We start from the raw sequence: 16575 nt of genomic DNA on the forward strand, positions 1-16575 counted from the left end.
TCCACTGGTCGGGGAGACTAGAACTAGGGGGCACAGCCTCAAAATACGGGGGAGCCAATTTAAAACCGAGTTGAGAAGGAATTTCTTCTCCCAGAGGGTTGTGAATCTGTGGAATTCTCTGCCCAAGGAAGCAGTTGAGGCTAGCTCATTGAATGTATTCAAATCATAGATAGATGTTTAACCAATAAGGGAATTAAGGGTTACGGGGAGCGGGCGGGTAAGTGGAGCTGAGTCCACGGCCAGATCAGCCATGATCTTGTTGAATGGCGGAGCAGGCTCGAGTCTGTTCCTAATTCTTATGTTCTTATGAACACGTGATGCCCCTCAAGTTTATAAAACTATAGCTATGTAGCCAAAATATTCAACAACCATTGCAAAAAGGGTCAGTTATAGCAGCTTATCTTAAAACACAGAATGAAAGAGAGCGGGCTGGTGGAAAAAGAGAATCAGTGTAAGCTGGGTGGGGGAGATGGGTGGGGAGAAAGAGTATTAGCATGAACTGGAGAGGGAGCAGAGCGGCAACAAGATCTAGAAAGGATGGGTGGGGGGGAAAGAGAAGATGGTGAAGAGAGTCACCATAAACAGAGGAGTGAAAGCCAAGAGAAGGAGTGACGGCATGAATTTGAAAGTGTGACTGACCAGTGTAAACTGGGAAAGTATGGCAGGAAGTGCAAATGTGAAGGAAGAGGTGAAGGAGGATATTGCCAGCATAAACTGAAGGGGGGGGGGGGGAATACTGCCTCCATGTCACTGAGAAATTCTATAAACTATTTTAAAACAATCAGAGATAATAACAGAGCACCAATACATAGCCACAGTAGTTCACAACAAATTCAAGAAAATCCTTGCAATTTTTGCCAACATTTATTGTTATGTAAATAAAGGAATGTTGGGTATATCTGCAGTTTAAGTAAAATTCATGCCCCACTTCAATTTCAGAGCAAACATTTAGGACTGTTTTCGATTGTCAGATTTTCTTTAGTTTTTTGGTCAGGTGCTGGTTTCTAGTTTGGCATGTATGAATTTATAGGCTGAGTTGATTCCCTTTTGATTGACTTTTCTCTGCTTGCTCAATGGAAATGAGGTGACAATTTGGAAATTGGCTTGAATCTATAAGGCATAGTTACCTCCAAATCCCACTATTCATTTTTTAAATTAGTTACACAGACATTGTTATTAACTTTCCACTATGTAGCCCAACACAGCAAAATATTTAATGCGTTACCAATTAACTCCAAAAAACAAATGGATACATTTTTGGCAAGGTATGGGGTTGAAGGTTATGGGAATAAATATAATCAAATATTCCATGGATTCCATGTTCTCGACAGTAAACACAGAATACAGTCAAAGTCTTGAAAGTCCAAAAAGATGGGTTTCTTACAGCTCTGTTAATGATGTTCTACAGTATTAGTACTGAATGTACTTACTTGTTCTGCTCAAATAAATGCTTGGCATCTGGATTGGAACAGTAGGCTTGGTTATCCTTATTGTTTTTGTGTATCATTCTGGGCTTGTTATCAAAACATATCTGAAATGAAGTAACACACAATAGATGGTTCCATAATTAATATTGATCTTGGAACTCATCTTGTAGCGAATATATACAGGTCAAACTGTTGCACGTAGTTGGTAGCAACCTTCTATTTCTGCCTTTTTATTTAAAAAATTAAAAGTCAGCAAAAAAAAAGATGCAAAAACTCAGCAAACATTTAACAAAAACATTTAGATAGAATTAAAATATTAATGATTGCTTTTATCATTTTGATTTTTTTTTTTAAATGGTGTCCTGATTGCGACTATGAATTTAACGTTGTTTCAGAATGTACCAGTTCAAGAACAGCTGCTGAGAAACTTTCTTAGCAATTCTGCAGCAATGCAAAATACAAGTCCCTAAAACTGCCTTTGCTAAGATCAGCATTAAAGGTGGGGCTTTGCCGGACTGTACAACTCAGTGTCATACCACAGAGTACCTCAATGCACCAAGATATTCAGGAGCCATGTTTGGCCTTTCTATTTACTTCCTTAAGAAAAAGGCAACAAAGATCAGAGAAAATTTATATCATTTACTTCACCATCTTCAATTTTTGAATCGGTGTTTGAGTACAGTCCATACGTTTAGCTATAGTCATCTCACTAATTCTAGTTACAGATCATGGGTGTCAGCTACAAACCCAACGGAGACTTAGGAATGCAGAGAAGATTGCAGGAAAAGTTATGAACTATTTGGGCAGCTCCAGACCAATTCTCTACACAGCTCAATTGGTCAGCTGTTTTACAGCTTATTTCTCAAGTATGTATCAGTCACTTTCAAAAGCACTGCTAGAAGACTCTAAAAATAAGTAGCAGGGAAGTGTGTTACAATACTTTTATCTCCATGGTGGAGAACTAAAGGAATATAAATAAAGATACTAGATAGCAAAGGAAACATAAAAGAAAAAGCACAATCAAACCAACTGTTTCCATAAATATCAAAGATTTACAAAAAGACTCCTTATTTTCACTCTCTGCCCAAGTTAGAAAATCAAAAACCTTCTCACTGGGGCCCCTTTCACTAAAATGCTTTTTGGTGAAAAAAATGGGCCCAAGTTTCCGCCCTCTGGAAAAACGGCACATCTCGATAAGGTGCGCCAACTTTCTGGAAGAAAAAGGGCGCCGAAAACTTACCTTGTGATTCTCCGGTCTCCTCAGGACATCTTTGTGCTCGGCGTGGCGCAGCACAAGGGGTCGGGGGCGGAGCCTGGTCCCGGCGCTGAAAACAGTGCCGGTACCTCTGCACATGCGCGCTAGAGTGTGCGCGCATGTGCAGTAGCTCCTCACCCCAGAGGCTGCGTGGGAGGGGCCCAACTCTTGCCGAATGGGCTCACCGGGCGAAGATCGGGCTGGACCTCCCTCCCATTCAGCTCCCTCCCCCCTCCCTCTCATTCAGCCCCCTCCCCCCTCCCATTCAGCCCCCTCCCCCTCCCTCCCATTCAGCCTTCCCCAACTCTTCTCCCCCCCCCCACCCCCGTCGTCGGCGGGGCCCGCCTGCCCGGCATTTCGCTGGAGGCGGGCCCTGTCCGAAGTGTCGGCGGCGGCCCGTTCAGCCTCTCCCCCCGCTCAACCTCCTCGCCCCCCCTTCTCTCTCTCTCTCCCCTTCTCTCTCTCTCTTTCTCTCTCCCCTCCTCCGCTCCTCTCCCCCCCCCCCCCCCACCCCTGCCCCCCCCCCTCTCTTTCTCTCTTCCCCCCCCCCCCCCACCTCCTTTCTCTCTGTGTCGTCGTCGGGGCCCGCCTGGCATCTCGCTGAGGGTGAGCCCCACCCAAAGTGTCGTCGGCGGGGGCGGCCTGACCCGTTCAGCCTCTCTTTCCCCCCCCCACCTCCTCCTCCTCCTCCTCTCCCTCCCTTCCTCCCCCTCCTCACTGTCAGAAACACAGACACTGACAGAGACAGAGAGGGAGACACTGACTGAGACAAAGAGAGACACACTGGGGGGGGGGGGGGGGGGTCCCAGCACGCTGTTGGAGGGCTCCCGGCACTGCAGTAGGTGAGTAGAAAAAAAAATTTTATTGATTAATTTTTAAATTTTTTTTAATATATTTTATTTAAAAATGTTTTTTGATTTATTGGTTGATTTATTGATTTATTTATCATTTATTATTGATGATGGCTCTTTATTTGTAAAAGTGAAGTGTTTAATGTTTGTAAACTTCCCTCCCCCCACCCATCTTTCGTTCCCTACGCCTAATTTATAAGTGTAGACAAGGTTTTTCTGAGCGTACAAAAATCTACACGTACTCCATTCTAAGTTAGTTTGGAGTAAGTTTTTGCTGCCTAAACTTGAAAAACAGGTGTAAGTGGCTGGACACGCCCCCTTTTGAAAAAAAAAATCTGTTCTAAAATGAAACTGTTCTAACTGACTAGAACTGGAGCAAACTAAATGCCGAGAATTGCAATTTCTAAGATGCTCCATTCTAAACTAGTTGCTCCAAAAAAATAGGAGCAACTCAGGCCGAAACTTGAGCCCAATATTTCACTCCTCTCCACCCCCATGTTAGATTCTTTTTCTCGCTTCGTGTCTGGTGCCTGCAGCAACGTGTCAAATAAAATTAATAAAACAATGTTGTAATTAATCTAACTTACCTCACAGAGAAACATAAATATGCCATGATGTTCTTGTAGAATTTTGGCTACAGTTAAATTAACCTTCCCAATACTTCCAAAAGGATCAAACAACAGCTCACGATTAAATGCTCCTTTGCGTTCCAAGGACCATACATCTATCTCTTCTTGGCAATATGCAAATGTGCAGTGACCAGGATAGCTACACTCTTCTCCTGCAGCAACATCTAAAAATGAAACAAAATGTCTTAAATCTTCCAAGCATATATTTTGGACTAATAAATGCATGGCTTTTTTTTGCAGCCTAAATAGCCTCGAGCTTGAACCCCAATACAGAGCAAAATATAAATACCACTTGTGCCTTGATGAGATATGCCTAAATAAATATATATCAATCAACTTTAACTCAAATCACAACAAAATGTGTTGCTTCTGACCATTTACTTGCCAGAATATCTAGACTTCATTTGGGTTCAAAACAACATATCATATCTATTGTGGCCAGGGATTAGCTTAGCCTGGTTTAATAAAATATATATTCAAGCACTGGCTAAAAAAATGAAAAAAAATTAAAGATTGTCATGGCGCTGATCATAAAAGTCGCTAAATGGAAATACATTGAATCACAGATACAAGTGCAAAATTAACTTCAAACTATCCTAGTTGGGTGAAAACAGCATACATGTGGCTTGTATTCAAAAAGGGAACAAAGTCAAACAACTTCACACTCCATTGTTGATTGTGCTAAAACTCAACAACAATAACTCGTATCTGTTCACTAATTCGATATCAGAGCAAACTGGACTGTGATTGTTATCCAGTGAAGCATGTTAGAAAATGCACCTCTGTGGCTGCTGGACAAGGACCAGGACATGCATTTCTACAGTGTCTTCAACACAGATAAAAGTGTTGAGATGCTTCACACAGGTGTGAAGAAAAATGGACACAGAGTCAAAAAAAGGGCAGATTAGGAAGAGTGACCAAAAGCTTAGTCAAAAAGGTGGGTTTTAAAGGAGGGTTGTAAAGGAGAAGCGGGAGATGGAGAGGAGGAGGGATTTAGTGAATAGAGAATAGCACCTGATGGCTACCAAATAAACAGGATCACAAGAGGATGGAAACATGTGAGAAAACCCTTCTCGTCATAGCCTCTGTTCTACAAATAATGCATGTCCAGTAATAAAGGGAAAATAGACTATGAAAGTAAACTAACACAATATATAAAAACAGATAGCAAGAGTTTCTATAGGTATATAAAAAGGGAAAGAGTGGCTAAAGTAAATGTTGGTCCCTTAGAGGATGAGACCGGGGAATTAGTAATGGGGAACATGGAGATGGCAGAAACTCTAAACAAATATTTTGTATCGGTCTTTACGGTAGAGGACACTAACAATATTCCGACAGTGGATAGTCAAGGGGCTATGGGGGGGGGGGGGGGGGGTAGGCGGGGGGCGAGGAACTTAACACAATCACAATCACTAAGGAGGTGGTACTCAATAAGATAATGGGACTAAAGACAGATAAATCCCCTGGGCCTGATGGCTTGCATCCTAGAGTCTTAAGAGAAGTAGCGGCAGGGATTGTGGATGCATTGGTTGAAATTTACCAAAATTCTCTAGATTCTGGGGAGGTCCCACAGATTGGAAAACTGCAAATCTAACAATCCTATTTAAAAAAGGAGGCAGACAAAAAGCAGGAAACTATAGACCAGTTAGCCGAACATCTGTAGTTGGGAAAATGTTGGAGTCCATTATTAAAGAAGCAGTAGCAGGACATTTGGAAAAGCAAAATTCGGGCAGGCAGAGTCAGCATGGATTTATGAAGGGGAAGTCATGTTTGACAAATTTGCTGGAGTTCTTTGAGGATGTAACAAACAGGGTGGGATAAAGGGGAACCAGTGGATGTGGTGTATTTGGACTTCCAGAAGGCATTTGACAAGGTGCCACATAAAAGGTTATTGCACAAGATAAAAGTTCACAGGGTAGCGGGTACTATATTAGCATGGAGAGGATTGGCTAACTAACAGAAAACAGAGAGTCGGGATAAATGGTTCATTCTCTGGCTGACAACCAGTAACTAGTGGGGTGCCGCAGGGATCAGTGCTGGGACCCCAACTATTTACAATCTATATTAACGACTTGGAAGAAGGAACTGAGTGTAATGTAGCCAAGTTTGCTGACAATACAAAGATGGGAGGAAAAGCAATGTGTGAGGAAGAAACAGAAAATCTGCAAAAGGACATAGGCAGGCTAAGTGTGTGGGCAAAAATTTAGCAGATGGAGTATAATGTTGGAAAATGTGAGGTCATGCACTTTGGCAGAAAAAAAATCAAAGAGCAAGTTATTATTTAAATTGAAAAAGATTGCAAAGTGCCGCAGTACAGCGGGACCTGGGGGTACTTGTGCATGAAACACAAAAGAATAGTATTATGTCTGTAATGTACCTATGAATGACTCCACGAGGCAATGTGTTGTACTCAAACTGTGGTGACCTTGGTCCTTTATTCGTAACTCGAGTGAGGCAGCTGCATGGTGGCTCCCCTTTTATACAGCCCCTGCCACCAGGGCAGGAAACCCCGGTTTCCACCAGTTGCACCCTCTAGTGGTGCCAGCATGAATATACACATTGTAAACCTTACTGATAGTACATCAGGTAAACAAGTCTTCATCTTATGCAACTCTACAGTGACTACACAGAGAGTAAATCTATAGTCTGCATATATAACAGATAGTATGCAGCTACAGCAAGTTTTCAGGAAGGTCAATGGTATCTTGGCCTTTATTGCAAAGGGGATGGAGTATAAAAGCAGGGAAGTCTTGCTACAGCTATATAAGGTATTGATGAGGCCACACCTGGAATACTGTGTGCAGTTTTGGTTTCTATATTTACGAAAGGATATACTTGCTTTGGAGGCAGTTCCGAGAAGGTTCACTAGGTTAATTCTGGGGGTAAGGGGGTTGACTTTTGAGGAAAGGTTGAACCTCTACTCGTTGGAGTTCAGAAGAATGGGAGGTGATCTTATCGAAACGTATAAGATTATAAGGGGGTTTGACAAGGTGGATGCAGAGAGGATGTTTCCACTGATGGGGGAAGAGTAGAGCTATAGAGCATGATCTTAGAATAAGGGGCCACCCATTTAAAACAGAGATGAGGAGAAATTTCTTCTCTGAGTGTTGTAAATCTATGGAATTTGCTGCCTCAGAGAGCTGTGGAAGTTGGGACAATGAATAAATTTAAGACAGAAATAGACAGTTTCTTAAACAATAAGGGGTTATGGGGAGCGGGCAGGGAAGTGGAGCTGAATCCATGATCAGATCAGCCATGATCTTATTGAATGGCGGAGCAGGCTCGAGGGGCCTTATGGCCTACTCCTGTTCCTATTTCTTATGTTCTTATAAAAAAAAATTATCCTGATTGGCAGGTTGCAGAGAATACCCATCACTTCCTTGAACTTAGTTCAAAGTCATTAAGACCACTCAACTAGTTGAGGTTGGGCAAGTCAACTCAATGCCATAGAATATATCCTCTCAAAAATAGCAGTTTATTGGCCCTCCATATGAACAAACAGCATCACAAAAGCTGTTGGTGCTCAATCCAGAATTCTACATTTATGCTAGAAATACAAAAGCTGCTGTAGCTGCAATTTAAAATTTTGCAGCAACAAAAAAGTCTGTAAAGAACACTGACTTCACATACCACTTCTCCTGCCTGCAATATTTGCTTTCTGAGCATATCTTCCTTTACTTGTAACTCTTATCCTTTATATTCAGTTACTATCAACTGCTGAACCAGGGCTGCTATAATACAAATTAGGGCCTGGGAAAGGCTCTGAATGTTCCTTTGTGCTCAGCAACCGCCATGCATAATATCATGAGCATCCCCTTTGTTACAGTACATTAACAAACTATGATCATTACTAGGTCCCACATGAATTATAAAATATATTCAAGTGATGTGCTAATTATAACTAATTATTGCCATTTGGCACAATAAGCTATTCAATAGCTGCCAAGTGAGGAAAACCTGTGAGCTTGATATTAAATGCAAGAAAAATAAAACTGATAAACTTTTCCTATTGTTGGGTAGATAGATAGATCCAGCAATTGACTTTGTTCCTCATGATTTTTTCATACTTCAGGGAATTCCTATTTTAATGTGCTTTTGCTAAGAAAGTTTAATCAGCTGTAAAGTATTCCACAGAGACAATAAAACTGACAGAATCCAACTCATCCCAACTATACTACCCATAAATGTTCACACTGTGTTGAAGGTAGCCAGAGAGATCCAAAGTTGAGGCCCGTTAGCTTGGTTAGATGAAGGGAGTCAAACAGCATCAGTGGATAAAGAAAAACCACAAGTCCCTTGTTGGCACCACACATGTGCAATAACCATTTCTAAGAGAGTGCCGAACCACCTCCCCATGACATTACCATTGCTGAGTTATCCACCATCAAAATCCTGAGGGTCACCATTAGCTAGAATCTCAACTGGACCAGCCACATAAATGTCATGGCTACGAGAACAGGTCAAAGGCTGGGCATTGTGTCTCTCAACTCCTCAAAGCCTCTCCACCACCTACAAGGCACAAGTCAGGAGTGTGATAGAATATACTTGCGTGGAAGGGTGCAACTACAATAACACACAAGATTTTCAACATCATTCCCCTAGCCTAAACAGCCACCCTCTCCACCATGCTGCAGTGTATACTATTACAGGATGCACTGCAGCACCTCGCCAATATTTATTCAGCAGCACCTCCCAAATCCACGACCTACACTACCTAGAAAGACAAGACCAGCAGATGGATGGCAAGACCATCATATTCAAGTTCTCCTCCAAATCATACACCATCTGGACGTGGGCATATATAGTCGTTCCTTCATCGTTGTTGGGTCAAAATCCTAGAAATCCCCTACCCAACAGCATTGTGGGATCACCTTCATCACACGAACTGCAGTGGTTCAAGCAGAAGACGCACCACCACCTTCTTCAGGGCAACTAGAGATGGGCAATCAATGCTAGCCTTGCCAGCGATGCACACAACCCAAATATTGATCGTAAAAAGTCTTACTATATAATCGCCACATTTCCGGGTGTAATTACAGGCGAGTTAACAACTTGCATAAAAAATAATGCAGCATAGAGCAAATGTTACTAAGAGGCTCTGTGGGTATTTAAGTTGATAGCAGTTCAAATAGCACGGCAAGTTGTTAGCAAGCTCAAACAGGAAGGGCGGCCAATACTCAAGTAATATCCTATTCAACCGACTATGCACCAAAACTCATATCTGAGAAAGTACTAAAATTCCTTATATCATCGCGAGCAAGTGAACTTCCTTTTGTTAAAATCAAAATGACCTGTACCAGAGGTTGTATAGTAAATTCACTCCCTCCAACAACTTCTCACCTTTACATATGTAATATGGTCCCATATACTGATTCTTTGTTGGTCTAGGTCGTATCTTCTTCCAGGACCTACCATCGGAGTTCTTCAATCTACCAATTAAAATATCCTTCTTACATTTATGTTCCCCATCGCCGCTGTAAGTGTAGGTCAATCCTTTGGGATCTAAAATCAGTGGAAACAATGGAATTATAAATAAATTCCTTTAAAACTGTGTTACCTCTCATGACAAAGCCAAGTAACATTTAATACTAGTTTTTTATTCTGTGGTTGCAGAAAACACTCTGTCTATATTGCAGGGTAGTTCCAAAGCACTTTAAAACTTCACACTCAAAAAGCAACATTTGCACAGTTATTTCAAAGTTGAAATACCTAGTGACTTTTAGCTGATGTTATGCTGTTCTCAATGGTTTGCATAAAGGTTTGTACAGTCCAGTGTTTACAAAACCATACCACCGGCTTGCTCTTAGAAAACGACAGCACTGGTCTGTACAAGGCAGACATAAAATATAAAGGACACAACTATTTGTACGAATGAAATGTCTGCCGTGTCTCTGAGTGACTCTCCATTATCACATGACCGATTGGTCTCCTTGGAGAATAAGCCACACCCTGGTTTCTCTGGAATGTGTAAATGGAACCAGCCCAGTCTAAGTTCTCACTGACCTTTGCAAATTGTAATTTGATCCATTGACTTCTGAAACCATAAAGGACAGATCTCGAACAACCCAACAAAAGCCCATCAAGTTCCAGCCGAAGTCCCTTATCCCAGCACAAGTGCATCCACCTCCCCCAGCGCAAGTGCATCCCTAGTAGCTGGCAATAGCCACTGATCCCAAAATAATGTAAAAAATGTAATTAAATTTATTGACAATAAAAGACAATCAAGTTACATTGTGCAAAGCTCTCCGCGGTTTGTGGGGGGCTCAGGGGAGGGCTCGCAGCTCAGCATGGGGCCTTGGCGGCTTGCGGCTGTTGTTGAGGCCAATTCACTAAATATATTCAAAAAGGAGTTAGATGTAGTCCTTACTACTAGGGGGAATCAAGGGGTATGGCGAGAAAGCAGGAATGGGGTACTGAAGTTGCATGTTCAGCCATGAACTCATTGAATGGCGGTGCAGGCTCGAAGGGCCGAATGGCCTACTACTGCACCTATTTTCTATGCTCGGCTCCTCCTCCCCCCCGCCCCAAACTAGGGCTTGTGCCCGCGGGGGGGGGGGGGGGGGGCAGCGCGCACTCCGGGCTCGCAGTGGTGGGGGGGGGGGGGGGGGGGGGGAAAGAGATCAGGCACAAAGATGGTGAGAATTTAACATATAGATTGAAAATAATTGTTAGCTCAACATAACTACAAGTAGCAAGCAAACCTTTCCACACTTTGTCATAAATGGCCATGTGATTAATACTATGAATAGCATCATTATTCCTTAGCGTGCAACAGAAGATCAATTTGATGCGAGATTAACATTCTGATTTCCAGTTGCAGTAATTATTCAAAAGGCTACAGAATAAATGTATTAACAGATGTTCTTGGATCTTTCTTTCTTGGCATGCATTAGGCTTTATCCTTTAGTCATCTCTCACTTTCAGCATTTTTACAGCAAGACATCCTGTGATCACCTTCCAAAAGGATAAGCTCAGTTTATAACTTTCCTTTGTTTCTGTACATCAGTTAGGCTATTACATGAGCTATTGGGGTTTTTTGGGGGAGGCGAGGGAGTTATATGATAATAAAAAGCCCTAACTCGTGGGAAGGTGGAGAATCACAACTCTGCAATGCTGTTAGACATTCGGTGAAACTACAGCACATACTATTGTGATTTTAAAAAACAGGATCATACAATGCTAATTGGGTTTGGTCCCATGTACATCTGTTAATACATTAGCTTTTTGATTAATTACCATAACTGGAAATCAAAACGTTGTTAAAATTGATTTTTTTTTAAAGCTTTGGAACAAATGATTTTGAGCACTTTCCAAAAAAGTCAACACTGGCTAAAATAAACAAGCAACTTTCTAATGATTAACTAATCTGGGTAGGGATGCAGAAATGTATCCAATACAAGACAAGACTTTGTGCCACAGGCAGTTCGGAGAGAGTAACAAATTTGATTGTTAGGAGGAGTGCAGAAGTGTTACTCGTGTTAGTGGTTTTAAACACCACAATCAGAATGCTTGGCATCAGAGAAGGAAAAGTTGCTAGGATGTAAATCCAAGAAACAGTGGTAAAAACAAACTATGCAATTGCATGACTGACTTAATTAATGTAGAATCAAAGCTATCCACCATTTCAGAGAGGACAATCTTATTTTAGTAGAAAGATACAACATGTGTTTGATGCTTCACTAATTGCCACATCATTGGGAAAGGATGCTCTATTAAAAAAGGCACAATACAGAGGTCAGGGAGAAAGTCGTTCGTCACCTCGCTACCCCACTCTCCGCTCCCCCCACATTTGTAGCAGGGCAATAGACAAAACATATCAAAGACAAAAAGAAACGGGGGAGAAATCGGACGTGATAGGTGTACGCCAATATTTATTTTGCCAGTCCTCTCAAGGAGCTTTACTTGTGAGAAACCTTGGTCATATACTTTTCTCTTCATGTACAACAACAGCTGCAATGGAATAGGTTTTTCATGGTCATGGTTCAGTAATTTTCAACACCATTAAATCCCATCTGGGAACATCACTGCAGAGGGAAAATTGGAGTTCAGTATCTTTTTTTAAAGCTACGCATAATATTCCGAAGTTATGACTATCATAACTCACTCAGTACATAAAATTAATTCGCAACTACTTGTGTACAATATGAAATCGCTCTTCTCAAATTAGACTGCAGAAGTGGAAACAATGTATTAACAACTCCTCTGTTCCCAAAGAGACATTCCTCAATGAAATCCAATGAGGATTCACAGTTAACACATTGGGGCCAAAAGCCGGTACCGTCCGCATTGAGATGGTGATGTCGCCGGGACGCTATCTTTAGCGCCAGGCGGTGTACTACCTCAAAGTGGGATATTCAGTTGTTTCGCCCCAAGGAGCGTGGAGCGCTAAGAAAAGCGTTCCACACTACTTTTGGGGCACCAACGGAGCGGTAGCGCAGGAGGTCTACTCAATTTTTTGGCGCCTGAAGATGAAAAAAAAAATCTTGTGAAAATTCCAATCAACTACACCCACACTTCCCCACTGCTGCAACAAATAGACAGAAGTTTAAAAAAAACTTAAATTTCAGCTCTTACCTTGCTCTCTGGACGATACCGCCTCGGGATCATCACTGCACCGACTGCTTTTCGCTGCCGGTGTCAGCGCCAGGCACTACGGCAGGCGAAAGAGTGAATTTAGCAAACGCGGGACTACGGCGACGTTGCACACATGGTGACATCACCTAGTGGGCGGTGCTAGCGAGCACAGCGCAATCCGTCAGCGTCGCCACTAAACCTTCACTGAAGTTCGCATCAGGCGATGATAGTGCAGCGCTCGAGCGGGTGGCGCTGAATAGCCAAATTTCTATCCCATTGGCTCTTACAAAATGCAAGTCTTATGGTGGAGCAACTATGTAATACAGCTTATTGTTCAAATATATGTGGAGACATATGAACGAATAAGTACTTCACTTACAGTAATAGTCATTTCAGTAAGATGAAAGATTTGAAGATTGTAACCAAGATAGATTTTTCTCACCTATTTTAAAGCACAAAAGACAGGCCTGTTTAAATTCATGCGTGTCCGACAGTGGATTTCTACCTAGTGTTTGTGTGGATAATTCATTCGTTCCCATTTCTGTTCCTCTTGAAAAGGCACTTCCATTTTGACCTATAACTCCTATATTGCTGTTACTACTGAACAGACTGCTTGTACTATTTAGCTGTAGGAAAATAAATGCAGAAAATGTTCACTAAGTATTTTCTTACATGTGCACTGAAAATTGCATAGCAGAAAATCATCATAGTACCATTAATAATCAGTTTCAGAATTTTGAACCTTGGAGTGTGTGATACGTTGTACTTTGCCAGTGTGGGGGATCTTAGGCAGCCGGATGAGATGCACTGTTGTATTCTTTTAAAATTATAAACAAAAACAAGTCTTCATCTCTTAATTTTGTGTTTTTTTAAAAAAAACAGCTTATGAATTATGATAATTAGACCTAATTTGTAATCTAAATTATTTCATTTAAAAAAATGAAATAACTCAAAAACTGGAAGTCCTGTCTCAAAGAATTTCAGGGTATAATCATTTTAGAGATACACTAATTAAATATAATTTGCATAACTGAAATCATTAAATAGAAACAAAATTTCCACTACAATTCAAGTTTAATTATTCATTACTCTGTCCAACAGGAATAATCCAATTTAAAGGCTTTTTACATAGTGTCAGAGTACCATAAACAACATACAAGAAGTTAGCTGTGATTGAACTGATAAATGATCTTTGTTTTAGTTTACCTAAATGTATACACTAAACTTTATTTTACCATGAATCAATTCACAATCTTTCATCAGAAATGAATGGCCTGTTCATTTTTAAAATATATGTAGTAGTCTTAAGCTTCTTCCCCTCTCCGTTTACTTAGAACATGTACAAAATGTTTAAGTGCAAAGAGAAATATGATGGTAAGACAAAATGTACAACAATTTAAATTAACATTACATAAATGGTGCTAAGGTGAACACTTTGTATGATATTTGCATTCCGATGAATCAAAGAAGTGTAGTAATAATTATTTATCTGGAGATTACTGCACTATATACCAATAAAAGTTTCACATAATATTCAACCAAACAATCTATATCAGCAATACTAGAAAATTCTGCTCGACTTTCTACTTAAAATAAATGAAAAGTTGGATTACTTTTCTAAATAAAGAACAGGATAAAAGTAAGTGTTCATTTGGAGAAAAAAGATAAATATTATCAAGCAAGGAAAAACAAAGGAGATTTGCAACATTATCACCAATATATGGTACAGTTGAAGAACACACAGAAAATTACCCTCCATTACAATGCCTTCTCCTGCTGGAGGGGAGGGGAGGGGATTTGGACTATCCACTTCTGGACACAAAAACACAAAATTATATTATCACAAGAAAGATTCTACATCCCTTAAAAAGCTAGATCAAGGCTGGCAAACTCATCTCTGAGGGAAAGTCAGAGTCCAAAGGCAGTGCGACCAAATGCTTACTGGCTTTTTCTTCTGGGGTGCACCACTTTTATTCTGTTCTCACACTTTTCTGGGGATGCCGCCCTCTACTTTCCTAAAGGTACTGACTCCTTGCTGGGGTACAGTACCACAAGTGCCGGATACCCTCCGGTGCCCTACCGGAGCGTCAGTAAGCTATTCCACTGTCGGGGCATAATCAAACCTAATCCCATCCTCAATCGAGATGTTGAGGCCAATTATGGCACTGCTTCATCACTTCCCTCCATCGCCCAGCTGGCCTGTCCTCAACCCGATTCGTGCCTTTCTTGGCCGCCTGGTCATATCCTCCACCTCCCCTGGCCACCCCCACTCCCTTCTCACTCCTCTTCCTCATCAAACCTATTTGCTACTCAAGATTCAAGACACATCCCACACCCTTACTTCCCACACTGGAGCCTTACAGGCCATTTAACGGTCTCTCCCCCCATCCCCACTGCCAATTTTATCATCCATGCTTTTTCAACTGCTTCAACCGTTTAAAATGTTGCTTGCGGTGCCTCTGCTGTCCCAACTTGCACAGTCATGACTCTAGTCTTCCACTTTCTGTCGATCATACTGTTATTTAAAATTTTTCCTGACGGTTTTCTTAGCTGCTCCATCTTGACCCGCTTCAATCTTCATTGCTTTCAGTGGCACTAAGTTTTGCAAGTGGTTTGAATGGTTAGAATATTTGCTGAGTCAGTTCCCGCTCTGCCCCGATCCATCTCCTGGAGCAAAAGATCAAGGGCTCACTGGACTTACACAACAAGAGATTCTAATGAATAAATAAAATTGAAGCAATTTGTGAAAGGCACTACAACAAAGCAAGTACAAAACCAAGAAAATCTGTATTAAAAAAAGATCACCTTCTATGGCATTGCTCCTGGATACAATTTAAAAAAGTTTCGCCCTTTTCCTGTAATTCTTCACTTTCATCTTTTTCTACTGTATGTCTCTCAATTTTAACTTTATTTGTTTCTTAGTCTCTCCTTTTGTGCTAGTCTTTCCTCGTCTATCTTCTCTTCCGCACGTCTTACCATGTTCTCTCGAATGTATGTGCACCTGCATGTTTCTCTCTCTTTCTAGCACGTTGCATGCCTCTCATACACTTTCACTTCTCTTCTCTACATGTCATTCTCCTTTTTTCTTGTATGTTTCACACTGTTCTTTTCCTGTCACCTAACTCAGAGATGGGGAGGCAGACTTGAGGCTGCAACTTTCTGATAGCTGCAAAGAAAAAAAGAAATGGCATTTATATAGCGCCTTTTGCGTCCTAGAGACGCCTCAAGGTGTTTCCTACAATCACAGAATTTTGCAGCATAGAAAGTAGCCATTGGGCCCATTATGCCTGTGCCAAGTCTCTGAAGAGCTATCTATTTAGTCCCATTCCCCTGCACTTGTACCATATCCTTTTAATGTATTTAATTTTCAAATATGTTAAGTATTATGGATTCTGCATCCACTAGTGGTATATTCCATGTCCTAACAACTGTCTGCATAAAAATTATTTCACCTAATCACTCCTTTTTGGCAGGGGGGGGGCATAATCTTACATTTTGCCTCTAGTTACCAACTTACCGACCAGTGGCACTAGTGGCTTCCTATTTACTTCATCAAAACCAGTCATTATATCTGCTCTCTGCACCAATTTAAAAAGACAAGTTTCTCTCCTCATAACTAAAGACTCAACGCTGGTATCATCTAAATGAATCTCTTCTGCACCCTTTACATCCATAGAAACATAGAAAATAGGTGCAGGAGTAGGCCATTCGGCCCTTTGAGCCTGCACCACCATTCAATAAGATCATGGCTGATCATTCACCTCAGTACCCCTTTCCTCCTTTCTCTCCATACCCCTTGATCCCTTTAGCCGTAAGGGCCATATCTAACTCCTTCTTGA

At 41.3% G+C, this 16575-nt stretch overlaps 1 protein-coding gene across 2 annotated transcripts in view; it reads right to left on the reverse strand.

Moving 5' to 3' along the window:
- Positions 1–16575, reverse strand: part of zc3h7a (zinc finger CCCH-type containing 7A) — a 99772-nt gene that overhangs the window by 18027 nt on the left and 65170 nt on the right. For both annotated transcript variants that reach the window (XM_070901061.1, XM_070901062.1), the window contains exons 12-15: positions 13179–13362; positions 9503–9664; positions 4121–4326; positions 1431–1531 (exon numbers count right to left, since the gene is read on the reverse strand). In XM_070901061.1, the coding sequence (XP_070757162.1) occupies positions 1431–1531; positions 4121–4326; positions 9503–9664; positions 13179–13362 (653 nt within the window). The remainder of the gene's footprint in view (positions 1–1430; positions 1532–4120; positions 4327–9502; positions 9665–13178; positions 13363–16575) is intronic.

Source organism: Pristiophorus japonicus, chromosome 15, assembly GCF_044704955.1.
Source record: "Pristiophorus japonicus isolate sPriJap1 chromosome 15, sPriJap1.hap1, whole genome shotgun sequence".
NCBI classification, from domain to species: domain Eukaryota; kingdom Metazoa; phylum Chordata; class Chondrichthyes; family Pristiophoridae; genus Pristiophorus; species Pristiophorus japonicus.